This window comes from Arabidopsis lyrata (assembly GCF_000004255.2).
Source record: "Arabidopsis lyrata subsp. lyrata unplaced genomic scaffold ARALYscaffold_3, whole genome shotgun sequence".
Lineage (NCBI taxonomy): Eukaryota > Viridiplantae > Streptophyta > Magnoliopsida > Brassicales > Brassicaceae > Arabidopsis > Arabidopsis lyrata.
This window is the reverse complement of record NW_003302553.1, coordinates 14,049,091-14,076,490: the sequence shown is the minus strand read 5'-3', so window position 1 is coordinate 14,076,490 and position 27,400 is coordinate 14,049,091. Positions and strand designations below refer to the sequence as shown.

Genomic DNA, 27,400 nt, shown 5'->3' with positions numbered 1-27,400 from the left:
CAAAACCAATGGCTGTGGATAATTAGATGAGAACTATTATTTTAGGGAGATATAAGATTAAAACTATCGATTCGGGGAAATATAAATTGAGAAGTATTGTTTCAGAGACATCTGGATCGGATTAAAGTTTGGGCTCTATCTGTTATGATGTCATAGTTCTCGTGGGGAAATAGACCGTTTTTCCCACGCAACATATATAGTTGGCAATAAAAGGTTTAACCAGCTCCGAGGGAAAGCGTTGCACTCTCATGTTTGTCTCAATCATTGATCTAACAAACTAATCCGTAAGTTGTGAAAAATGGGCTTTGTGTCTTCCGGTGATCAAAATCGATTGGAGCAGGGGCTAAACAGAGAAAAAGGCTGATTAGGCTTGCTTAGAAGAACGCAGAGAGGTTTGGCTGTTCTTTTCTGTATGCACTCCCGTTGGAGAACGTGTTTTATATCAAACATTACAACAACATTCCCCAAGATTAATCAGATTATCAAACCATAACAATCCTATGCAACAAGACATAAACTAGCTATCATGAAGAACTAACTATCTTCACTTGGCCTACAAGATACAGATATAGCAAAGCTTTCCGTATACCTATGATCTCTTTCACATTCGGTAGCAAAGCATTTTATACTTGGCGAATCAGAATACAACTGTTTTATCCGATCCGACACACGACCCAACCGAATCATCTATACTAGTATTTTTGAAGTATATTTTTAGCGGGTGGGTTAAATTGTTATCCGACAAATTTGGTACCTGACCCGATCAAAAATTTACTTCATAAATTTTACACCGGATAGTTCATATCTTTTTTGGATCGGGTCAAAACATATCCGAAATTATGAACCGGATATTCCATATTTAAAAATATAGATATTTACAAGATTTGGTTAAGATTTAGAAATAAAATTCTCCTATCATCTTTGTTTGAACATTTTTTTAACTGTTTTGAATCGTCATATAATCCATAAAGTTAAAAAAATCTCAATTTTTGTTCTGCATATATTGGGATTCAAAATTTTTGAAATGAATATATATTACCCAATTGATGAAAAAGGTGTGTGTTTAACGTCCTATATCGGCTAAAATGTTTAGATATTGATTCAAAATCATATTATAAATAAGATCAAAATGAATCCAAATCCCGAAAGAACAAGAAGCTCAACTTAATAAGCATCCAAATTTAAAATTAGATACCGTTTCACTCGGTTTTTTAGTTTAACTACTTAATTTTACCGGAAATGTTAAATTTTAAACTTTTAAAAAGTTTTAAATAATATAATTTATATATTTAAAATCAATAAAAAGTTTATAATATTGTGAACATTTGAACATATGTAAAGAGTTACAATAACACGAGACGGGTTATATTGGTAGACAAGGTTATATAACGGGACGAGTTTTTAAGAAGTTTTAAATATTATAATTCATATATTTAAAATCAATAAAAAATTTATAATATAAAAACATTTTAACATATATAAAGAGTTAAAATAACATGGGATGGTTATATTGCAAGACGGGGTTATATTGCAGGAAGGGGTTATATTGCAGGACGGGGTTATATGACGAGACGAGTTTGAATCAAAAATTTTAAAACATTATTAACATGCTGCTTCAATACGGTTAAATTTTCATTTTATTACTTTTTTAACATCACCAATATTAGACATATCGAATGATCCTGATTAAAGTAAATTGTATAAAACAAAAATTGTTTGTGATATAACGTTACTTAATAACGATTGTAAACTATAAAATATAAATATCTTATAAAATAATATAATTTGCAAAAATTTTTATATAATATATAACCATTAAATTTTAAAAATCACTAATTTTGAAAACAAATCGTCCCGCGGTTTAAAATCTGGTTAATAAAAATAATAAAAAGGAATTTTCCGCTGCCGGGCTTCGAACCCGGAATTTTGATCCAGTATTAAACTAGAATGTTTGCTTAAGCCAATGTGCTACAGCGGATCTTTTGTTAGTTAAGAAGTTATACTATATATATAGTTTTATGTAAAGGTGTTGTTGAAGAGAGTATTTAATTGCTTCCTTCTCAAAAATAACATGCATGCTTCACCTGATTTAGAATGAAGTATGGTCTAGAATTCCGCTCTTTCAGATTATGTAGGACGGATGCTTGGAATATCAATTTACACATTATATTGGGATTTGAGTTTGATGAAGCTGATCTTATTACCCAAATTCACAACAAGGTGAAAAGAAGATGGAGGAGAAAGAGTGGTGTAAGCGAAGAAGGAACTCCAAACCTCAACGACAAGAGGACACTCAAAGAAGAGATATGATTTAGTTTCCAAGACCGCGGAACAGAGAAGACTTGGATGGCACATTCATTGAGTCGGTCTCTTGTTGTTAATCTATAACGAATATTCAGCCAAAGTATAAAGGTATGTTTGGGGATTCTTTGCTTGAACTAGACTGATTTAAACCAAGGAACATAAGCTGACCGAGGATGCAAGCTGTCCCAAAAACTTTGCAGTTGAGAAGATTGCAAGAGGTTCATTAGAAGAAGAAATCAGAGGCAGTGAGAGATAGAACTGGCAGCTGAAAGGGTAAACAAGCCCTAAGAATAACCAATAATGGGTGCCTTCCACACGGTAAAAGCCAAGAGCCATTACCAGTATCTTGAGAAACAAGACAAGCAGTCATGGGACCATTTGAGCATGGCAGGTTAATAAACAGACCTAAACCAATCCAGTCATCGTGCCAGAAGTGGGCAGAGGAACCAGATTGAAGTTGACAAGAGATATAAGGACGAGCTAGGGAGCGCAGCTTGACTAGTCTGCCCGTAATGACAGCTTTCTGATTCCAAGAAACCCATAAGAATCCTGCACCAGCAAATAGTAGCCAAATAAGCTTGAGACCGAAGACAGTGCTTTAATCCTGAAGTCTTCTGAGACCGATTCCCAAGAAATTTTAGCCCCTCTTAAAGAATTAGGAGCGCCACTCCAAGAAAAGCTACATATTTGTTCAACCTTTTCCAAACAACCCTTTTGGAAGAAGAAAAACCGCAGCCCACAAACTGAAGAGGACGTTCACTGAACAAAATTTCCTTTTCCCGACCATTTTCAAAAACCGCAACCCTTCCGGTCATATCCTTCTCAAAGACCTGCTTTCTCACTCTCTAATTCACTTCAGAAATCTCTCTAACACACATAAAAGGTAAAGCAACCAAATATATGACAATGATGTACAATACATGTAAACAAAATATAGAATTTCAGATCTCACAGTTTAAAAACAACAAATCAGGTAGATTGCAAGTAGATTTCAAACTTTCATCCGCATCTGAGATATCTCTTTAAACAAGATGAATCTGATTTAGATAATAAACAATAGCACTATCTAAGAATTACAGTCAAATATCAGAGCTGAGTTAGTATTCTCGGTAACAAATACAAACATGTTATATTGGCACTCTTTCAACAGATTAAAGCCTTAAAAAACTGTCCTTAAGCCTAATCATAACTTTGAAAACAATTAACGGATTGAAAAACGACTGTAAGATTTTCTTTCTATTGAGGTATCTCGATTCTTGACAAAGAAAGGGATCTCCAAGATCAGGAGGAGAGGTATTGAGATGCATGCGCAAACCCCCAGAGCTGCAGATTTAACAATATGAACTTTCACTGATTACTTCAAGACCCAAGTAAGATTGCATAATATGTTGAACGAGGTGGAAACTTGATATTAGCACACACATACTGCATATATTTATATAGCTATACCTCGACATTCTTTAACTCAAACTCCGTGCTGCTAGCCAAACATTCGTTCCCAAATGTTTCAGAAGGTCCACTTGTTGCCTTCAACCTTGTTTAAGTAGAAACGTTCAGTTTGAGTATCCTCGAAATGATTAAAAGTGAAAATTTTCAAAATGAGATTGAGCCAAATTGTGCCTTACAAATCTTCGTCTAAACATAGTGCAAAGTTTCCTCCACCTCCAAACGCCAAAAACTCATTCATACACATCAGGTAATATCGGTTGGCGCCTGCATACAAATTCATAAGAGAGGTAACGTGAGTTAAGTACACATACTTGAGGGGTTTTGCTTTATAGTTTTCGGGCCTGAATCACTATGTAGGGACAAAAGATTAAAGACAGTCATCCAAAAAACAGTAAAGGTGCATCCTTCTGGAACTTCTCCTAAACAAGTTACTCTGCTTTCAATAGATAGTATGTCAACAATTCAACTAACTAAAAGAAGTGTGGATCAAGTCTTGCTGACAAGAACCAAGAAGAATTCTGATAAAAATCAGTTGGAACCAAATATTCTCAAGATCTGATTTTAAAGAGACTTCTCAAGTATTCTCTTCAAATTTACTTTTCAATTTTCTCTATATTCTTCGTCCCACAAATCTATTTGCTACCTATGCGATTTATTGAGATGGAAAAGAAAAAAGAGGCAGTCCAAAAGGTTACCGGTAGGTCTAAATATGCGTGGTTCACCATATATAGTTGTGAACAAGAATGTCTGGCTTGTACCCTATCATCAAAAAACATGTGAAGAGAATCAGCAATAAGGAAACTAAATATTATCCTAACGAGAAATTATTGTAAGAGTTAGTTAGCTCGCCTGATATTTCCTCTTAGGAGTAGGTTGCAGTGGACATTCCAGCAGAGCGCCAAAAACCGCACCTTTTTTGTCTCCAGCAACCTGCACCATACCAAATCATCACACACTAAGATCTGCTGTACCAATTAACTTTGTCAAAACCTTACCAAAGAGCATAGAGGTCAACAAACAAACCAGTAAACAAGGACCAGGAAGCTCTCCGCTTCTTCGAAGCAGCGTACGAAGTGATATGCCATGTTTCAACGTACTGCCCTTCATCCGATAAAAAGTTAACACCAAAAACCACAATTCTAAAACCTCCAAACAAAAAATGAAAATAAACTTCCTTACCTATACAACAAGATCCATTTACATCCTCTTACAATATTCGGAAGACTCGCGTGCAAGAATTCACACAAGTTAGCAGTAATAAAAACAGAGCCTTCTGTTAATTCCCTCATCTGCTTCACCCCTAGAAAGTAATCATTACCGCTTTCTTCGACTTTCGCAGAAACACGTAACTCACAATCCTTATCTGATTCCTTAAAGGTCCCAGCTTGATCATGCCCATTTCCAGATTTGCAATTCTCAATAGACTCATAACTGTCTGTTCTAATGGGTAGAGGTGGGCATGATTCAGAATCATCATCATTCCCAGATTGAGGAACAACAAATGAGAAATACGAAGACAACGATTTGCCTACACTTGAATTCAACCTAGCCTACACATATATCAACCAAACGACATTCAAATCAAGACCCATCTCAGGAAAATAGGTAAACAACAATTAGGGACATAAAAAGATGAAACTTTTAGGGTTCTTAATTCGAAAAGAACATACCTTTGGAGAATCGGAGTTGGAATAGCGAGGAGAAGCAGATTGGCTTGGGGAATCGGCGAAGAGATTGGAAAGTTTTTGTGAGACTTTGTCCTTGAGAGCATGCATTGTGATCGGAAAGAGGAGTTTTTGATCGGAGATGAATGATGTGAATAGAATTGTCGGTGGGGAAAGGGAAGAGAAAGATGCTGCGACAGAGAAGCCAGATGCTAGGAGATGGAGAAATCTGAACCCAAAAATTCAATCGGGAACCGATGGGAAAAATCCGGTTCAAGTCGGTTAAAAGTATGATCAATTTACTCTATTTGGTTCTATATCCTACATGTGGGTTTCGGTTCAGATCGGGATATTATCGGATACCCACATAAGTACCGCATATTCTCTAGTCTCTTGTCTTTGTATTTCCATTGAGTGATTTGGATTTGTTCTCTACTCTACCATTTTCAGTCTTTAGATGTCAATATGGAGTTAAATTCTCTATTTTGTGAGTTTTATGTGTTTGTGTATGTGTGTACTATCGAATATTTGGTTACATTTTGGGTATACCGTATACATGTAGATTTGGAGTATATTCGGATATTTTATATCCAATTCGAAAGGAATCCGTTTTTATTGGGTATTTATAGGTTTTGAAAATTTAAACATAAATCCACTCAAACCCAATAGGATCCAAACTAAAACCAAACCGAATTTTTACAATTATCATGTTAGGTCCTAAATACATAAATCTGATCAGGTTCTACCTGAATCCGGTCGGGTCTTATCTGAATCCGGTCGAGTCCTACCCGAATCCGGTCAAGTCCTATCCGAATCCGGTCGGGTCCTACCTGAATCCGGTCGGGTTACCCATATATCCAAGCCTATGGGCGACTTAATTTTTGGATTTGGTCACACACCTTTAACACTCGGATTCAGGGTGAGATTGGCCCAAGTTTGGATTCTTTTCACCAATCTAATTAAGACGCATCATCTACATCTCCGACAATGGTGTAGGAAACGATCTCCACATGTTTTGTTTTTTTTTAATAACAAGAAAATGATCCATACTTTTACCACCTATCTAATTTCTCTAGCTAGGTGGCTTGTCTCATTCTTTTTGGCTCTAAATGAGAAGAACTACAAATACTCATGGATGCTCCGCTCTCTTTTGAAGCTAAGACAGAATGCTTGGTCCTTCCTCAAGACTAATATAGGCAATGGAGATGATACTTTTTTTTGGTGGGATCCATTGTTGATATTGAATCCGACACTTAGAATTTGTAATGAAATGTGGGACAAAAACACTCAAGAACAAAAATATCTAAAATATGTGTAAAAACTCTCATTTCGAGATATTGTTATCAACATCCATGAACTCATTTTGGTCCTCTCATTAATTTTTGTTGTTTAAATAGGCCTACTTAACTCGAAATTCCTCTTGTCTATACGGTCAGTGAGTTGGTTGGAATCTCTCTCCTCTATCACTTTCCTTCATCTTCTTCCTTAATTAGCTACTTTGTTAGCTCTTCTCTCTTTTCTGTTTCTGGCTTACTAGTATGTTAGACCATCACCATCATTTTGTCTCTTAATTTATATTAATAATTTATTGAAAAGTATTTCAACTTGGCTAATTGTAAAAGAACATGTGTAAGAAACGTTTCCTATGAGTATCTCAAACAAGAAACGTCTCTATCACTCTCTCCTCATTTATCCATTTTTTCTTCATTTTAATAGTTAGAGACTCTGCTAGATATGACCGATGATGTTGCTCGTAGGCTCTTTTGTATATCATTATTTATTTTTTAATTTTTTTTAAAAACCCTTTTCTAAAAAAGGACAATTTTCAAATCCAAATAAAAGAACACTAACAAAGACGCTACAAATATCAACACGAAACTACAAATTATTCGCCTCTCTCCAACATGTAGACTCTAAAGATCACATGAAAAAAATGCAAAAGAGAATCGTGAGAATACAATGTAGATTCATGAATCCGGATCATTCTAGCATCTACTATACCAGGAATATCACTGAACTGTTCCCATTGCTAACCGATTAATTAGTATTATGTAGTGAAAATTATTTAACTTCCTTCTTGCATTCGTGCTCCTTCGGAAGATGTTAATTTTCTAAGCGTCTCGATTATACTTTTCTATAGTATCACACTTACTTTAGTGTTAAGCACCTACTCTAACCTATCAAACTATCATTACTACAATAATTGGTTAGTCGTTTACACGTAACGGACTTATCATTCAATTTTCCCATGATAAGTTAAAATTCTTTATTGTTTTATAATTTTGATATAACTAACATGTTCTTTTTCTTTTATTTATATATAAACTAGATAAGAATCCGTCCGATGGACGGGTTTAATTTTTTAAAAACTCAAATTAAATTTAACAAAAAATTAATTAACAACGTTGGCTAATGAAACCAAAATGGTTTTTAATTAGACATGTTAAAAATATAAAGATGATAAATCAACTAAATCCCATATACTCGATTGCAATGACTTTATGATCAATCAATAAAAATTGATAAATTCAAAAAATTATAAGCACGATGATATAAGAATCTTATATAATTCAAATATGAACATAAAAATTTTAAATAAACAATTTTGAAATAGTATAATTAAATTCAAAAGATCAAAAAACAAAGAAGAAGCATATATGGTTCTTACATATTCAAGAATTTCAAATAAACAATATAAAAGTTTACTTAAAATCATCACATATTTCTAATTAGAAAATAAATAATGTAAATTTGTACTTTAAATCATGACACATGTCGCTATCTAAAATTATTAAAACTATGATATATTATAAATCTTATATAATTTAAACTTAACGTGGAAACCAAATAAATAATTTAAAGATACAACAGTTAAACTAAAAATAAAAAAATAAAAAACACATTGATATATGAATCTTTGATAATTTAAATATGAAATGATAAATTGAAATAAACAATCTAACAATACTTCAATCATAATTGGGACAAACAAAAAACACAGTTAAGTAAAAAAGTATTACAAAAAGGAAAAATAAATAAATTGATCTCTCATATTTCTAATTGTAAAATAAACTCAAACAAATAATATGAGGATTAGTTTAATTAAATCATTTTATATTTCTAATTGGAAAGAAAATTGAGATAAATAATATCAAATTTTAAATTAAATCATGACACATGATAAATTTTTTGACAGATAACGATTCATGATACTATTATCTACTAACTTTGAGAAAGAAAAATATATCATATTAGTTATATAATAACATATGTTTCCTTTTTAATAAATTTGCTTCATTTTTTTCTTGTTTACTTAAAATATATATTTTTATTATAAAAACGTATAATTTCCTTATTATTACATTTTTAAAATAGTTTATAGAAATACTAATTATTTATAATTATCTTTATAATTATATCTTACATTTTTAAAATTATTTAAATTTATAAGTACTTACAATTATCTTTTTTTTAAAGGAAATTTTTGTTTTACAAGTATCAAAATCTAAAATCAATAGATTTACCACGTGTCACGATCCTATGAGTTACTAACTTTGAAAACTATACTTTATATAATAAGATATTGACGAATTATATATTAATAAATGAATTAAATTCTTAATATTTTATTATTAAGGGTATATGCGTGATACACAATCTATTAATTAATTTTATTTCAATACCAGGTTTTTTAATCCTATACTAAACTATCGATATTTAGATCTTATAATACCTCAGGAGCTAATGAAACTATTTTAGTGAAGTTTAATTGTCTCAATTCCCGTGGGATAGCCCCAAAAACTCGAGTTCCTTTGGATACCCACAGGACCACGTGCAATTAACGATGCGCATTGTGATCACAAAGAACCACATACACATGAATATATATTTTTTTTTGTATGAATGTAAAATTTATTCATCCAAAAGAATTGTTTTACAATAAATGCGACATCGAGCCGAAAATCTGAAAATAATTTGAGAGCTTACAACAAAAGAGCATCAGTTGCGAGAATGGGAACTAAACCAATAGCGCAGCCCGCCTTCAAAAGCGGGATAACCCTTCAATGCCAAGGAACTTAGCCTGTTTCTCATAGTCTTATCAATTATTTTTGAGAGCGTGGAAGCAGGAGTTGGAGACTCCCTGTGTCTTCTCCCATTCCTTTCACGCCAAAGACTATGTATAGAGAGCATGAATATTACAGGCGGAGTCAAACATGATCATAAAAACGTCACACAAACATGACTCGGACCAGTCAAAAGATTGACCATACACAATTAACCGAATCCTAATATGGATTAATTTTTGATTATGACACAGTAAGTCTTGTTTAATTACGATTATACATTTCACTTACATGGTGACACGTCTAACACGAAACCTTGTATTGTATACGCTTCCCTTGGTTTTGAAAGTAGAAGAGAAAGCTTGAAAGAGAGGAAAAGATTCAATATTTTTCCTTAACTTAATTGGATTACAAGCAGAGGTCTTTATAAAGAGAAGAGTTACAAAAAGCTAATGATGAATGTTCTAGTTGCATGAGATGTTGCTACTTCCAAGAACATCAAAGCGATTATGCACGCTTATGTTTGTTGGCGGCGATAGAAGCGGTAAGGGCGCGCGTGATTGTTGCAGAGTTGCAGAGTTGGGCTTCGTGGGCTTCTCTTTTCCTTTTGGGCCTGAATCTTCTTTTAGTTGATTGATACACCCCCTCAAACTTGTGTCCGGCGGCAAGACGACACCAAGTTTGAACCGAAGATCGAAGAATGGTGCTTGAGGAAGAGACTTAGTGAAAATGTCAGCAAGTTGATGGGAGGCTGGAATGTGTTTGACAGTGAGAGCGCCTAAAGGCACTCTTTCACGGACATAATGGTAGTCCACCTGAAAGTGTTTGGAACGAGAGTGAAGAGCGGGATTAGCAAAGAGGTAGACGGCTGAAAGGTTGTCACAGTACATCTCAGGGATTTGATGTTGGGGAAGACCAATTTCTTGGAGCAAGGCTCCAATCCATGCAACTTCAGATGCTGCAAAAGACAATGTCCGGTATTCAGCTTCGGTGGAGGATTTGGAGACGGTGGGATGACGTTTAGCAGACCACGAGACAATGTTGGAGCCGAGGAATGTGCAGAAACCTCCGGTAGATCGTCGTGTGTCCTTGCAGCCAGCCCAATCACTATCACTGTAGCAACGAAGAACAGAATCTGTGTTTGAAGATAGATTAATGCCCATTGTCATTGTACCTTCAAGATACCGCAAGATCCTTTTGAGTAAATGAAAATCAGACATGGAAGGAGAGTGCATCTTTTGGCAAACAAAATTAACCGCGAACTGGATGTCAGGTCTGGTGAGAGTGAGATATTGGAGTTTGCCCGCCAAGCTTCTGAAATAGGTGGGTTCAGGAAAAGGTTCGTTGTTACCTGGTAACTGATCAAGCTGAAGAGGAAGAGGTGTCGGCATGGGTGAGCACTCTGACATACCCGCATTGATCAATAAATCAGAAGCGTACTTTTCCTGACTAAGGAAAAGACCATCATTGTGGTAGTGCGCCTGAATCCCAAGAAGTAATGCAAAGCTCCCATGTCCTTCATTCGAAATTATGTACTGAGAGTGGTCAATAACTGTTGAAGGAGAGCAGCATTGTTACCAGTTAATATCATATCGTCAACATAAAGCAACAAGAACATAACGTCGTTGTCCTTAAGATAAACAAAGAGAGAAGGATCCGAAAAGCTGCAGATAAATCCAAACTGCAGAAGATAAGAGCTGAATTTGTCAAACTAAGCCTGAGGCGCTTGTTTTAAACCATAAATTGCTTTCTTGAGTTTGCAAACGTAGTCAGGTCGAGAGGGATCTTCAAAGCCGGGTGGTTGGGTCATAAATACAGTTTCTTTCAATTCCCCATGAAGAAAAGCATTTTTCACATCGAGTTGCTTAAGGGACCATTTGTTAATTGTAGCGACATGAAGAATAGATCAAACCGTGGCAGTTCTGACAACGGGGCTGTATGTCTCAACATAATCCACGCCTTCTTCTTGCTCATATCCCCTTGCAACAAGGCGAGCTTTCAATCGGTCTAAACTCCCATCAGAATTCAGTTTCGTTTTAAACACCCACTTACATCCAAGAGGACGATCAGCCATTTCCGGTGGGACTAAGTCCCATGTATTAGTTTCGTGCATCGTTTCCATTTCTTCTCCCATTACGTTTGTCCAGCCTTCATCTTTGAGAACAGCTTTGACGGATTTAGGCTCAGGATAGTTAGATTTGACTGAAAATTGAGCATACTTTGGATTAGGCTTGGTGATGCCTGCTTTAGCGCGAGTAATCATGGGATGAGAGGTATCTGTTGTAGTAGGAGGAGAGGAGACCGCAGATTGCAGAGGTGGAAAATCAGAATCGGTAAACAGAGAGTTGTCTGTGATTTGCGGAGTGACATCGTTGGTGACTGCCGGTTCAGAGTCAGGAGGGCAGTGATCGAGATCAGACGTTAAAATCTCAGGCTGAGTGGGAGTCGATGTAGACGTGATCGGACTAAAAGGAGCAGTATCATCTGAAAAGACCAAACCAGGAGTGGCAGTGTTTGGTGTGGAGCTGCTGGAAACATTTGGAAGAGGGAAATGAATCTTCTTTTCCTTTTGGGCCTGAATCTTCTTTTAGTTGTTTGATAGGTTTTGCTCCAATTCTTGGACATCCTTGATGCCTTTCACTTGCATTGTGTATACTCTTTGAATTATGATTTTGTTTATTTGGTTGTTGTATTCTTATTCTTAAAATCATATTGAGCGTGACAGATTAACAACGGGCAATATTGTGATAATACGTTGAGACAAACATAAAACTTTCATGACACCGAAGCCTATACACACCTATAAACATTCAGCGAAGTGGTGTGATTCGTACGTTTACATATAACTTTATTGTAGTTTAGTATACGTGAACACTTGGCATTTAAAATAAAACTTGCTAGTATTATAGATAGAGATATCCTACATCCCGCCGCCTCCACCTCCACCTCCACGGCCGCTTCCGCCACCACCTCCTCCTTGGCCGCCACCACCTCCTCCTCGGCCGCCACCTCCTTTGCTGCCTCCATGACCACCTCCGCCTCCTCTGCCACCTCCGCCAACATGACCACCTCCATGACCTCCGCCTCCTCTGCCACCTCCTCCAACATGACCACCTCCGCCACCTTTGTGTCCTCCTTGGCCACCACCACCGCCTTTGTGTCCACCACCACCACCTCCTTGTCCACCACCACCGCCGCGGCCCTTCTGTCCGCCTTGGCCGCCGCCGCCCTTCTGTCCTCCTTGGCCGCCGCCGCCCTTCTGTCCTCCTTGGCCGCCGCCGCCCTTCTGTCCTCCTTGGCCGCCGCCGCCCTTCTGTCCTCCTTGGCCGCCGCCACCGCCCTTCTGTCCTCCTTGGCCGCCGCCACCGCCCTTCTGTCCTCCTTGGCCGCCGCCACCGCCCTTCTGTCCTCCTTGGCCGCCACCACCACCCTTCTGTCCTCCTTGGCCGCCACCACCGCCCTTCTGTCCTCCTTGGCCTCTTCCAATTCCAACTTGGTCAGATTTGGATTCTTCTTCTTCTCCACCAAGGACTTCATCTACTTCTACAAAAGGAATCTCTCCATCATGTGCACAATTTCCGTACTTGCATGTCGACTTTGACTCCTCCACTGAGTTTTCACCAACTTTGAAATATAAAAAAAAAAAAAACAAACCGTTAAAACATATGATAGAGATCATGTAAAAGGAAGTAAGGGATCTGACTATAACCTTGTTTTGTGTCATCGACGGAGGCAACAACCGTGATGGCGAAAACTGCCGACAACAATAGAAACCACACTATTAAAGCTCGCGAATTCATCTTCATTTTCTTTGCAACATGCAAAATTTATTGACGACCTACACACCCGTTTTGTTTTGTTATTTATAATTGCACCTTACTCTCAAAGAGCATGCAAGCAATTAAGAAATGATATATCTTAAAGAAAAACCAAGTGGTGAAGGATCTTGAGGGCACATCATGAGCGAAAACATCTTAGTTGGCAGGAAATATGTCTGCAAGCTTCGTTCAAGTCTCTGGAGCCAACACGTAGGATTCCGAGTCGCCACGTACCAAGGTTTTGCGGGACTACTTTTAATCACTACAGTATTTTTTTATGGCAAAATACGAACACTAACTTTTCAACCATGTATCTTCCATTTGCATGTGTTCGTGTTGACATGTATATTGTGATGTTCGTTAGAGTTGTGCATGTGGACTCTGGACATAGCTTTACCTTGTGACGGTGGCATCAAACACTGACCTTGTCCATGCATATGGACGTAAAATTACACCTGGTACAAGAACTTTAAAAAAACGAAACTTTTAATGAATAGCAGAAATAAACGAAAATGAGATTGAACTATATATCTACTGTACACACAAATAACATATGCTCAATATTTTGATACGACTTGGACCATATTAAAACAAGAATGCAGGGTGCATCGGGTTTTGTATTAAATCAGGAATCTGTAAGAAGAAAGTTAGAAACATACAAAATATTTATAAAAGAACCACTAATTCGTCTCCATTGATTCTTTTACATAAATTGTTACAGTATAAAGTCACAAGAAACAACTGTCAAACGCTTTTAAGTTAGAGGTAAGAAAAAATAACATAACATGTTTTTTCAAAAAATTTATGAAAAAAAAAAACAAGAGTACACAAAACAAAACATAAATGAAAACTAACAAAAAAAAATAACATGGGATAAGAGCGTTTAAATTGATACCAAAAAAAATAATATAACAAAACGAAGATGCAATAATGTCGAAATGCAATAGCGATGTAAAACTTTTCACCGTATTTGTTTCGGTGCTCAAGCGCTTTTCCCAAAACAGGTCGTCGTTAAATTTTTTGCTACATAAAAAAAAACAAGTTAAAAACAATTTTTTCGTTACATCGTGCTTCCTTGATCAGCAAGGACGAGATGAACCCTTGTTTAGACTCCGGTTTCTGTCTCCATCGGCAATACGCATCCGTGGGATTCTCTACGATGGATCAGGTTGTTTCGGTTACACGTTTCCTAGTGGTGGAGTCAGAATAATTAGTTATGGGGTCAAAAAAAAAGAACTTAAATGCATAAATAGTGTTAAGACCAAAAATCAAATAGTATAGTAGTTAATGCATTTCATTGAGCTCGATGTATAACAGTTTAACCATTCGAAAGACATCTTCGTAGGTTTCTATGCCTCGGTTTTGATTGATGTACCTTGCAAATAAATCACATAACAAATAAGTATCAGATTCAAAAATATATGAACCAATGGTCAGTAAACATTTTTATGGATGTTCTAGTTTGAACTTTTAAAATAACAGAAATAAACCAAAACAAGATTTTTTTTTTGTCATTTGTTACATCATCATTAGAAATACTAGGTCATGAACCCCGCGATATCGCGGGGGAACTCATTTTCAACAAATATATTTTATTACGTTTATGTATTAAATTATTATTATAATATATTCAAATAATTGAATTATAATATAAAATTAACTATGTCTTAAAGTTATATCGTAAATATTTTCTAAAGATATTAAAAAAATATTATGAATAAAAATGTAAAAAAAAATTATGATTAAAAAATACTTTTGAAACATTTTTTGTGAATATAAAATTATTTATAAGTGACAACGAAGAGTTATAATATAGAGAGGAAAAATTCTAGCTGGTCAAAACCAAAAATATATAAAAACACAACCAGAAAAATAACCGTCAACACAAAAAGTAACCGTCAATATTTTAACGAAGAGTTGCGATAAAAAGACATAACCGAGAAAAAATAACCGTCGATATTTTAACGAAAAGTTGCGATAAAAAGACACAACAAAAAAAGTAAATGTCAACATTTTTACGAAAAGTTGTGATAAAAAGACAAATCAAAAAAAATAACTGTCAACGAAAAATGTAACCGTAAATATTTTAACGAAGAGTTGCGATAAAAAGACACAACCGAGAAAAAATAACAGTCAATTTTTAAACGAAAAATTGGGATAAAAAGACACAAACAAAAAAAAATAACCGTCAATATTTTAACGAAGAGTTGCGATAAAAAGACACAACCAAGAAAAATAACCGTCAATATTTTAACGGAAAGTTGCGATAGAAAGACACAACCGAGAAAAAGAAACCGTCGATATTTTAACGGAAAGATACGATAAAAAGACAAACAAAAAAAAAACCGTCAATATTTTAACTGAAAGTTACGATAAAAAGATACAACCGAAAAAATAACCATCAATGAAAAATTGTAACCGTAAATATTTTAACAAAGAGCTAGGACACAAAGATACAATCGAGAAAAAATAACCGTTAATATTTTAACGAAAAGTTGCGATAAAAAGACACAAACGAGAAAAAGCAATGTTAATATTTTAACGGAAAGTTGCCATAAAAAGACACACCCAAAAAATAATCGTCAACGAAAAAAATAACCGTCAATATTTTAACGAAGAGTTGCGATAAAAAGACACAACCAAGAAAAATAACCGTCAAACTTTTAACGGAAAGTTTCGATAGAAAGACACAAACAAATAAAATGACCGTCAATATTTTAACGGAAAGTTACGATAAAAATACACAACCAAAAAAATAACTGTCAACGAAAAAAGTAACCGTTAATATTTTAACGAAGAGTTGCGATAAAAAGATACAACCAAAAAAAAATAACTGTCAATATTTTAGCAAAAAATTGCGATAAAAAGACACAACAGAGAAAAAAATAACCGTCAATATTTTAACAGACAAAAAAGACACAATCGAGAAGAAAATATTGTCAATATTTTAACAAAAAGTTATGATAAAAAACAGAAACGAAAAAAATAACCGTCTATATTTTAACGGAAAGTTGCGAGAAAACACAACCAAAAAAATAACCGTCAACGAAAAAAGTAACCATTAATATTTTAACGAAAAGTTGCGAGAAAAAGGCACAACCAAAAAATAACCGTCAACTAAAAAAGTAACCTTCAATATTTTAACGAAGAGTTGCGATAAAAAGACACAACCGAGAAAAAATAACCGTCAACATTTTAACGGAAAGTTGCGATAAAAAGACACAAAAGAATAAAGTAACAACCAATATTTTAACGGAAAGTTGCAATAAAAAGACACAACCAAAAAATAACCGTCAATATTTTAATGAAGAGTTGCGATAAAAAACATACCCGAAAAATAACCGTTAATATTTTAACGGAAAGTTACGATAAAAAGACACAACCGTTCAGAAGTGCAAAATGCATTTATTGAGGTTGTTATTTTGGTTAATAAAACCAATTTGATATGTAGTCTAATGGTTGATGTAAAAAAACTTCGCAGTATTACTAACTATACAAAAAATGCAATGAAATTATATAATGGAAAGACATAACTTTAAATGAATAAATGCAACTATAAAGATATAACTGTAAACTGAAAAGATACGACTGTAATTGAACAAATACAACCGTAAATAATTCAACGAAAATTCAAAGAGAAAATTCAATAAAAAGACATAACCGTAAAAAATAACCGATTTAAACGAAAAGTTGCGATAAAAAGACGCAACCGTTCAGATATGTAAATGGTATTTATTAGATTGCTATTATATATAGATTTGATATAATAATATTATGACGTAGACTACTTGAAACATATGCGATTATGATAAAATTTCTTCTTAGTATTTCTTTATGTTAAAAAAAGTTAGAAATAAGAAATTAAATTTATTTTGTTTGACTTTTTATGAAACAACAGAACCGAAAATCTAAGAATTAAGCAAAAGAAATCTTGGTTTTCAATTTTATTAAAAGAAACTAAGTAATGTAATTTTATAGGTTTTCTTTTGTTTACGAAATTCAATGATAAGCAATTATACTACAAACAAACATAGCGATTTTCGATGTCTTTTGACAAAATTTTCTCAATAGGGATGCCACATATAGTTGGGAATTCGTCAGAACTTTGTCGCGAGAATTTCCAACAAATGTCCGACAATTTTTCCAACAAATACTGATTTTCGACCAGCCATTCTCGATGATATTTTTGCATCGTAAATTCGTCAGAAATCGCTAGGTTTTCTTGTAATTATTTTTTTTGTTATGGCTTTCAAAATTTTATGAAAAATAAATAAATTTTAAGTCAGGACTATCTCTCCTACAATTGTCTGGGGAAAATTGATTTGGAACAAACAAGGTATCCCCCGTTGCGGTTTTATTACATGGTTGGCGGTGAGAGATATGTTATCTACGGGTGTTCGAATGCGTAATTGGGGAGTGAATCAACCATGTGTTTGTGCGGCGAACGCGATGAGACTCGGGATCACCTCTATTTTGCATGTCCTTACTCCTTTACGGCCTGGTCAGAGATAGCTGGAAAACTACTTCAACAACAGCTAGACCCGGATTGGGATATCACCTTACACTGTCTGGTTGTACGGGACGGGCACAGTGAAGAAGACATTCTTCTTCGTCTCTGTTTTCAAATCACAGTCTATTATATATGGAGAGAGCGGAACGCTCGCATACATAGCGGTGTCTATTCCTCAGCCCCACAGATGGTCAAGCTTATTGACAAGATTATACGCAATAGGATTGCATCAATGAATTACACATCTCATCCTCATCTTCGACTCCTTCTCCAGAGATGGTTTGCCGCAGCTCCAACATGAGGAAGATCTTTTTTCTACCAAGTGTTTACTTTGTATTTGATTCGTAGGCAGTTTAATTGTTTCTCTTTTTTAAAAAAACTATGTACATATTTGCAAGATTAATGAATTATACATTTAATCAAAAAAAAAAAAAATACACAAAACAAAACATAAATGAAAACTAACAAAAAAATAACATGGTATACGAGCGTTTAAATTCTGATTCCAAATGATATAAACTGGGATATTACAAGTTTATGGTTCACTTGGTTTCAAGAGTTTATAGCTTTGGATGAGATTTGATAGTTGAAGACACAACTTGGATGGTGATTCAAAGGTAGAGATTTGGCTTCCGGAGGGGACTTCACACGAAAATTAACAAAACTCAACCAACTCTCAAGCAAGCGAGATAATTTGATTAATGAGATACTCCCCCTCGAAAATAATGAAAAATTTAAAAGTATGAAAGATATGAAGAGAAGAGTTCTCATTTGAGAACATTTAATTTGGTATACTAATTAGAACTTCTTTTTACACTTTTCTATTCCTAATTAGTTCATTTCTTAGTTTAAAATTAAATATATAATTAAACTATATTAAAATACTAATACTTTTATGTTGATATATCCATTTGGGTATCTAAACCAATAGAGATGTTCTTACGATCCAAATTGATTTTAAAATAGGGCCTTTATTATATGTTGTGATCATAAATACATAATTTTTTTGCATAATAGGGGAGGTAATTAGATAAAGATGTGATAGCTAGCTAGGGTTGGAGAGAGAATGGTTAACTCTGAAATTTGCAATACTTTTTATCCCATCCGATCTTTACGTGTAATAATTTTTAGTATTTATACATGATTAAAAAAACAGGTACCCAAACAAACGGATATCTTCTAAAAAAGTAGATAATCACGAGTTATACGAGCTAGTAGTCTGGTATTCTTTTTTCCGAGGCAGGTAACTGGATCGTGCAAGCCAAATAAAGGCAAATAAAGAAGACATGGTCTCCTAATAGGCGAATAGGCTGAGTGATTAAATTATTTGAACTACGGAATGATCTTGGTGGTCACTGAAGATATTACTTGAAATAAAGTGTATAACGGTTCCCTCTTTTAAAAATATTAGATTATTGAAGAATTCATTTTTTTTTTAATGTAATGTTAAATTATATTCAAAAAAAAATAACTGTTGTTACAACTAGTACAACGTATGTTAACTAATATTCAAAAGAAGAATTCGTTTACTTATGTGATAGTCTAGTAAGATGGAAACGGCCGATCGATCTCAATTGATCACTTGTTCCTCATGACTCTTCTACGATGTAGATAATGAGCAAAATGTAAGTATGTAACTACCATGTAGTCATATATTGTACATATTATTATACATGCATATATTTAAAGTTTAAATCCAAACATACTTTTATCACATGAACAGAGATTATCACAACACGAACTTAAAAATAAAACATAAGCAATACACAAAGCACTCTTTTATCTTTGTACTGACTTTTCCAACCATAGTAATTATGCATCATTTTTAGACTTTTAGTGACCAGGCTCAGTACTCTGTTGCTGAGTTTGAACAGCCTGACCAGCATAAGAACAACACCTGGAGCAGCCACCGTAGTAGCCTCTGTAGCAGCAGCCGTAGCGACAATATCCTCCTCCACGGTTTCCATATCCACCACCGCGGTTTCCATATCCTCCACCACGGTTTCCATATCCACCACCGCGGTTTCCATATCCTCCTCCACGGTTTCCATATCCACCGCGGTTTCCATACCCTCCACCAGGGTTTCCTCCATACCCTCCTCCTGGGAACCCTCCATACCCTCCTCCCGGGAACCCTCCAAACTGCTCAGTTTGCTTTACTTCGTCTCCCCCTGTTAGTCAAAATGGATATATGTTCGTAATTTTTCTTAATGATATATTCAAAAAAATAAACGTTGTTACAACTAGTACTATGAGTTTTTGTAGCTAAAGCAGACCAAAATTATTTGAAGCTTTGTGAATAAGGATTAGGTCTTTTCACAATAAAAGAAAATTTTCTGCATAGTAGAGATAAGAAGATGAGATAGTCATGACCCATAAACAAACTTTTAAAGTGATCTATCGAATAATAAATAGGTTTCAACTTTCAAGAATACTCAAATGGCGTTGCATGCTTTCACGGTCGTTATGTTACAAATATACAATGATTTTGAGTATTATATAACTTTATACGAACAATAATCAGACTAGTCTGAATTTATTACGTACCATTGTTTTTATACTCTGCCGATTTTTCAGCGAGGTCTCTGGCTAGCACCTCAGAAGCGATGAGAAGAACAACAATGAGACTTAAAAAAAGCAAAGCTTTTGAAGCCATTGTAGGCTACGATCTCTTAATTAAAAACACTACTTTTGTTAATTGTTATTTATAAGGTATTCGAAAATATTGCTAAGAAAGAACTGGTGAGTATAGTGTCCCATGCAAAACATCTATTTATAGATCGCAAGGTAGAGTGTACGTGCAAGTAAATGCTACTTGCGATAATTTGCAAAACGAGTGGATAAGTGCAAATTGGTCATCGCGAGGGCCCTTGTACGGTTGGTTGTTGGATTGGTTGTAAAATTCTGCACCCTGATAATTAAAGTTCTTGCTGATTTTTATGACTTTTTCCTATTATTCTAGTACTAATTCTTTTAGTTCTTGCTTATTTTGCTTCTTTTTTTTAGTGGCGGATCTAGTACTGTTTAGTTTATTTTGGGAGAATTTTTAAAGATGACTCTATTAAAATATGGAATTATGTCTAAAGAGAAGCTCATTAAAATATGGAATTATGCTAAGCAAGTAGATTCATATATATATATATATATATAGTTTTGTAATGTCATCAAAATTGTTAACTTGAGAGTTGCCACTAGGAACAACTCTTTTTCTAAACCCTTGTATCATACCTCTAATATATTAACTTGTATGATATATTAATCAAAGACTGATGTTATTCAATTAAGCTTTCTATACATCCTTTTAGTTTCTTTGCCCAAGCTATCTAATTTCATAGCTTATTATCTATCTTTAATTAAAAAGTTTGAATCTTTCTTATTTTAGATTGCTTTCAGACTCAATATGCAAAAATAACCATTACCAAAATATTTTAGCAAAAGTAATTTTAACCAAAAAACAAAAACAAAAAGAGCAAATTAAATGGTTGTAGGAATTACAAAAACATTCTTATGATGACTAATAAAAAATATCTAGGTCAATTATTATAGATATAACCTAAATCTAAGAGTAAATGCATGCCATATTAATTCTGCGCGCCATTCTTTCATTATTTCCGACGTCTTGATTCATCTGTTTTCCTGTATTTTATAGAGTTTCGCAGGAGACACACCTCTTCTTGTAAACTCGAATACTAAAAAGAACAAGATAGAACAGTTTTGCTTCTCTTATTAGTATTGAATTCATTGGACTTGTCTCTGCTGGTGTGTAATTCTTACATGAGATAATGATAATTTTTTTTTTTTTGTCAACCACACATTTATTAAAAATCCCCTTAATTGGTTACCCATGAGATAATGATAGTTATTCATCAGGAAAATAATATACAAAATGACAATTAAAAAGTAAATAAATCCAAAATGACAGTATTTGGGATAACCACCGACGGGGGAGTGGTGGAAGCTGAATACTGACGGCGCTTCTCGGGGCAATCCGGGGCTGACTACCGCGGGTGGGGTCTTACGGGACGGTGCTGGACATTGGCGTGGCGGCTTTTCACTGAACATTGGTGTATGTTCGGCGCCACTGGCTGAGCTATGGGGAGTATACTATGGTCTCTACATAGCCTGGGAGAGGGGATGCAGGCGGTTGGAGTTGGAGGTGGACTCGTAGTTGGTGGTTGGGTTCTTACAGACGGGGATCAATGATTCGCATCCTCTGTCGTTCCTGGTACGCTTGTGCCATGGCTTTATTTCTAGGGACTGGATAGTCCGTGTATCGCACGTTTATAAGGAAGCTAATCGTCTCGCTGATGGGTTGGCCAACTATGCTTTTACTTTGCCTTTAGGCTTTCACGCTTTTGATTTTGCTCCACCTTTTGTGGAAGCGTTTGTTGAGGATGATGACCGCGGAACTGCGTTTCCAAGGCATGTCCGTTTGTAATTTTTTCAAGTTCATTAATAATATACAGGGAGGCTTGACTCCCTGTTTCCTACCAAAAAAAAAACCCTACATTTACAGACATTTAATCGTCATTTATAAGAATAATAACTTTAGGATAAGTTGTACTTTTTAACTAAGGAATATAATTGCGAACAAAAAAAATATCTAAGTAATAAAATAATCATCTAAATTGAAAATAAAACTCTCGCAGAAGTATGCTTTTTTTTATTTTATTATTGCATTCCAGATTGACTTCCATGTCCTGATATATGCAATTACTACGTAGACTGTTGGGTAGATCCTCGAGCATTTATTGACATCACTTGGGATGTCGACATTATCTTATAAGTTTTTCACAAATAAAATTGTTTGAGGATATGATACATCAATAATATTGATACAAAACATTATAACACATATCATGGTCAACGACATATCAAATTGTTAATAGAGCCTCAAAACCCTAACAAAACGCTCTCTAAACCTAAGTAAGGCGGCGGCGATGATTTTCATTTTTTCTCGGTTTTGAGATGGTTTTTCATCTGTGGTTGATGATTGATCTCAGTCATGGTTATACGGTGTGTTATACGGTCACTCAGGCTCACAATATTTCGGATCCGGCAAGGAATCTATTACGGCTGGAGAAAATTAATTCGGTGGAGATCTTATCTGATCGATCTCGGGTAATCTTTGCGATATTGTCTAAGGAGGAACAAAGAAGGGTTGGTGTACGGAGGTTGTTGGTTTTCCAATTTGGGTTTACGTGGTTGGCTTTGGTTTCTTCGGGGATGGGATCGGATGGATTCGTTCTCGATTTGATTCTCGTTGGTCATATTATTTCATGGATTTCGAAAACGAAAGATGTGGTGGTATCATTATCTCGGTTGTATGAAACAGATATATCGTGGATGGAACAGATTCGGAAGATCTCTTTGATCTCAATATTGTTTGGTCCGAAAGGATTGAGTTTGGGATTAGTTTTAGATGCGATTATTGATCGTTTGAGTCATGGGATTCTATTGTTTATTTTCCGGTGGTTGGTTTATACCCAGAAATTATTGAACTTGAATTGGAATTTGTGGTGTTTTTTGGTCAATTGGGTGAAAGGTTCAATTCTGGATTATCGAAGGAGGTGGGTTTATTTTCATCATGTTTCGAGTCTGAGAACAGCTCGACAAATTTGGTTTTGGGCTTCGGTGTTTCTACAGCGGAGGAGTGTTCTGGTTTTCTCCAATGGTCTATTTTATAGGTATAACCGGATTTTAGATTTAAGGGAGATACGAAAGGTTATAGAGGTGATTAGCTTATGGAATCAACTGGGAAATGCATCAGCAGGGCAAGACAAATTCTTGGATACAATGTGGGTTTTGAGTTTGGAGACAAGTTTGTGTATGTTTACATTTTATCGGTTATTCATTATTTTGGAATCTTGGGTTTTAATGTGGAAACAAAAATATTTTAATAATATACGGTTCCTAAGGAATTATAATGTGGTTTGGGAACGGATTTTTATAATTACGTTTTCCACTCCTAGAATAGGGTTTTTAATTTATAAAGTATTCACGGGTCATCTGGGAAAGGAAAGGAAAATGAATTATACATCGATCATAGATGCAGCCCGGAGATCCCGGGAAAAGAGAAGTGTTGTACCTAGGGAGGAGCAATTCTCACAAAAATTTCAAATTATTTTATGAAGGTTTTGAGTTGGAATTGTCAAAGACTTGGGAATAAGGCTACTATCGGTTATCTTCGGGATATATGGAAACAACACCGGCCAGACTTTTTATTTCTTTCGGAAACAAAACAACCTTCTTGGTTTATGGAAAAATTTATCGGTCATTTTGGTTACAAAAATTTAAAAACGGTCGATCCTATCGGTTGTAGTGGCGGTTTAGCTCTTTATTATAATAATGATTTTAATGTTTCAATTATTTATGAAAGTAATCGTTTAATTGATGTTGAGGCAGTGGTAAAAGGAAAAACAATACATCTTACTTTTGTTTATGGTGATCCGGTTCCGAAAAATAGAGATCAAGTTTGGGAACGGTTAACACGGATCGGTTTGATTAGAGACACACCCTGGTTCTTAATAGGCGATTTTAATGAGTTAACCGGAAATCACGAGAAAAGAGGTGGTAACTTAAGACATGCATCTTCTTTTATACATTTTAATTTAATGATTCAAAATTGCGGTCTTTTGGAATTCCCATATATCGGAGACTGGTTATCATGGCGGGGTTGGCGGGATAAGAAACCAATACGGTGTCGTTTGGATAGAGCTTTAGCGAGCGAAGATTGGCATGAATTATTCTGCAATTCTTTCGTTGAATATTTACCAATGGTAGCTTCCGACCATTCACCTGTGGTAGCTACACTCATGGATAAGATCCCACGTGGGAAAAGAAATTTTCGGTTTGATAAAAGATGGATTGGGAAGGAAGGATTATTCGAGGCAATTTCAAATGGTTGGAATTCTGACCCTGAGTTAGGAGAGGGAAAATTTGTAGAAAAATTGACTAATTGTAGGCGGGCTATTTCGCAGTGGAGGAAAGATTTAACTCCCTATGGGCGGCAAACAATTGAGGAACTAAAATCGGAATTACTTGTGGCTCAGAGAGATGATAGAAGACCACGGGAGGAGATTACCGAATTAACATTGCGGTTGAAAGAGGCTTATCGAGATGAGGAATTGTATTGGCATCAGAAAAGTAGGAGCTTTCGGATGCAGTTAGGGGATAATAATTCAAATTATTTTCATGCACTAACAAAACAAAGACGGGCTAGAAATCGAATAACAGGGTTACATGATGAAAACGGAATTTGGTCTGCAGAGGATAAAGATATTCAAAATATAGCGGTGTCTTATTTTAAAGAACTGTTTACTACAACTAAGCCTGAGGCTTTTGAGGAATCCTTGGCAGAAGTTCAAACTCTGATTACGGATCAGATTAATAATTTTCTAACAGCACCCGCAATGGAGTGTGAGGTGAGAACGGCTCTGTTTATGATGCATCCGGAAAAGGCACCAGGACCTGATGGTATGACAGCCTTATTTTTCCAAAAGGCTTGGGTTACTATTAAAACAGACCTTCTTTCTCTGGTCAATTCCTTTTTAGAGGATGAAATTTTTGATAAACGGTTAAATACGACTAATATTTGCCTTATTCCAAAAACGGAAAGACCGACACGGATGACGGAATTACGGCCTATCAGTCTTTACAATGTTGGGTATAAAATTATATCGAAGATCCTTTGCCAAAGACTAAAGACGGTGCTACCAAAACTGATTTCGGAAACACAATCAGCTTTTGTAGAAGGACGATTGATTTCAGATAATATTCTCATTGTACAAGAGATGTTCCATGGGTTGAGAACTAACCCGTCCTGTAAAGGCAAATTCATGGCCATTAAAACGGATATGAGCAAGGCTTATGATAGGGTGGAATGGACTTTCATAGAGAAGGTTTTAAGAAAATTGGGTTTCTGTGAAAAATGGATTAAATGGATAATGTGGTGTATTACAACAGTCCAATATAGAGTTCTCCTTAATGGACAACCTAAAGGACTAATAATACCAGAGAGGGGTTTACGACAAGGAGACCCGCTCTCACCTTATTTATTCATCCTTTGCACAGAAGTGCTCATTGCGAATATTCGGAAAGCTGAACGGGAAAAATTAATTACGGGTATCAAAGTAGCAAATGCAAGCCCTTCGGTTTCACATCTGTTATTTGCGGATGATAGTTTATTTTTTTGCAAGGCTAACAAGGACCAGTGTGGGGTAATTTTGGGGATTTTAAAGAAGTATGAAGCGGTCTCGGGACAGCAGATTAATTTTTTAAAATCCTCGATTCAGTTTGGACATAAGGTAGATAATGATATCAAGGAAGAAATCCAATCTACCTTAGGTATCACTAATATCGGAGGTATGAGTTCTTATCTTGGATTGCCGGAGAGTTTAGGGTGTTCCAAGACAAAAATCTTCTCTTTTGTCAGAGATAGACTACAAACAAGGATTAACGGATGGTCAGCTAAATTTTTATCAAAAGGAGGAAAAGAAGTGATGATTAAATCGGTAGCTGCAGCATTACCAACTTATGTTATGTCGTGCTTCAGACTTCCAAAAACTATCACTTCTAAACTTACTAGCGCGGTTGCTAATTTTTGGTGGAGTTCAAATAGTGATTCTAGAGGTATGCACTGGATGGCTTGGAATAAATTGTGCAATAGCAAATCGGAAGGGGGATTAGGATTTCGGAACGTTGACGATTTTAATTCAGCTTTACTAGCAAAACAATTATGGCGGTTGATCACTGTTCCAGATTCTCTTTTCGCAAAGGTGTTTAAAGGACGGTATTTTAGGAAATCCAATCCTTTGGAAAATATAAAATCATATTCTCCATCATATGGATGGCGGAGTATATGTTCAGCTAGATCTCTGGTTAATAAAGGACTTATTAAAAGAGTCGGATCTGGGACATCCATCTCAGTTTGGGAGGATCCCTGGATTCCAGCTCAATTCCCGAGACCAGCAAAAAGTAATGGTTCAGTTGTTGACCCATCTTTAAAAGTTAACGACCTTATAGATAGTCGGTCGAACTTTTGGAATATTGATCTCTTAAAAGCGATCTTTGATACAAAAGATGTCGCGCTAATAAGCGCCATACCTGTGGGTGCGCCAACAAAAGAGGATTCTTTTGGTTGGCATTTTACAAAATCTGGAAAATATACAGTCAAATCGGGATATCATACCACACGGATGGAAAAGTCGGAGACCAATTTATCCTTTTTTGGCCCTGACATCAACCCCCTAAAAGCACATTCTTGGCAAGTGCATTGTCCACCTAAGATACGCCATTTCTTGTGGCAAATCTTAACGGGTTGTATACCGGTTACAGAAAATTTGCGAAAAAGAGGAATTGATTGTGACACGGGATGTGCCAGATGTGGCGCATCAGAGGAAACAATTAATCATACTCTTTCAGTGCCACCCTGCACGGCAGATTTGGGCGCTTTCACAAATTCCTACGGCTATGGGAATTTTTCCCACGGAATCTAATTTTGCGAATTTAGATCACTTATTTTGGAGAATACCTTCAGAATTTGATTCATCAGCTTTTCCATGGATTATTTGGTATATTTGGAAAGCAAGG

General features: G+C 35.4%; 3 protein-coding genes across 4 annotated transcripts; all 3 read right to left on the bottom strand.

Annotated features, from left to right (window-relative positions):
* Positions 1-3,289: 3,289 nt before the first annotated feature.
* On the bottom strand, positions 3,290-5,667 carry LOC9319769 (oxidation resistance protein 1). Of its 2 annotated transcripts, XM_021031205.1 has the most exons (8): positions 5,424-5,667; positions 4,933-5,303; positions 4,777-4,849; positions 4,603-4,683; positions 4,449-4,512; positions 3,930-4,017; positions 3,754-3,838; positions 3,290-3,627 (listed from the first exon to the last, which is right to left on the bottom strand). In XM_021031205.1, exons 1-8 carry the CDS (start codon positions 5,526-5,528, stop codon positions 3,586-3,588), a joined length of 909 nt encoding a protein of 302 aa, XP_020886864.1. In that variant the 5' UTR covers positions 5,529-5,667; the 3' UTR covers positions 3,290-3,585. The 2 variants fall into 2 exon arrangements, with proteins under 2 accessions (XP_020886864.1, XP_020886865.1); XM_021031206.1 differs by lacking the exon at positions 3,290-3,627 and having other exon boundaries at positions 3,756-3,838; positions 3,925-4,017; positions 5,424-5,664.
* Positions 5,668-12,207: 6,540 nt separating this feature from the next.
* On the bottom strand, positions 12,208-13,753 carry LOC110229781 (glycine-rich cell wall structural protein 1). Its single transcript, XM_021030623.1, has 2 exons — positions 13,191-13,753; positions 12,208-13,105 (listed from the first exon to the last, which is right to left on the bottom strand). The coding sequence occupies exons 1-2, from the start codon at positions 13,285-13,287 to the stop codon at positions 12,402-12,404; spliced, it is 801 nt and encodes a 266-aa protein (XP_020886282.1). The 5' UTR covers positions 13,288-13,753; the 3' UTR covers positions 12,208-12,401.
* A 5,792-nt stretch (positions 13,754-19,545) lies between these two features.
* On the bottom strand, positions 19,546-20,736 carry LOC9319767 (glycine-rich protein 3 short isoform). Its single transcript, XM_002883654.2, has 2 exons — positions 20,357-20,736; positions 19,546-19,980 (listed from the first exon to the last, which is right to left on the bottom strand). Exons 1-2 carry the CDS (start codon positions 20,463-20,465, stop codon positions 19,643-19,645), a joined length of 447 nt encoding a protein of 148 aa, XP_002883700.1. The 5' UTR covers positions 20,466-20,736; the 3' UTR covers positions 19,546-19,642.
* Positions 20,737-27,400: the final 6,664 nt, after the last annotated feature.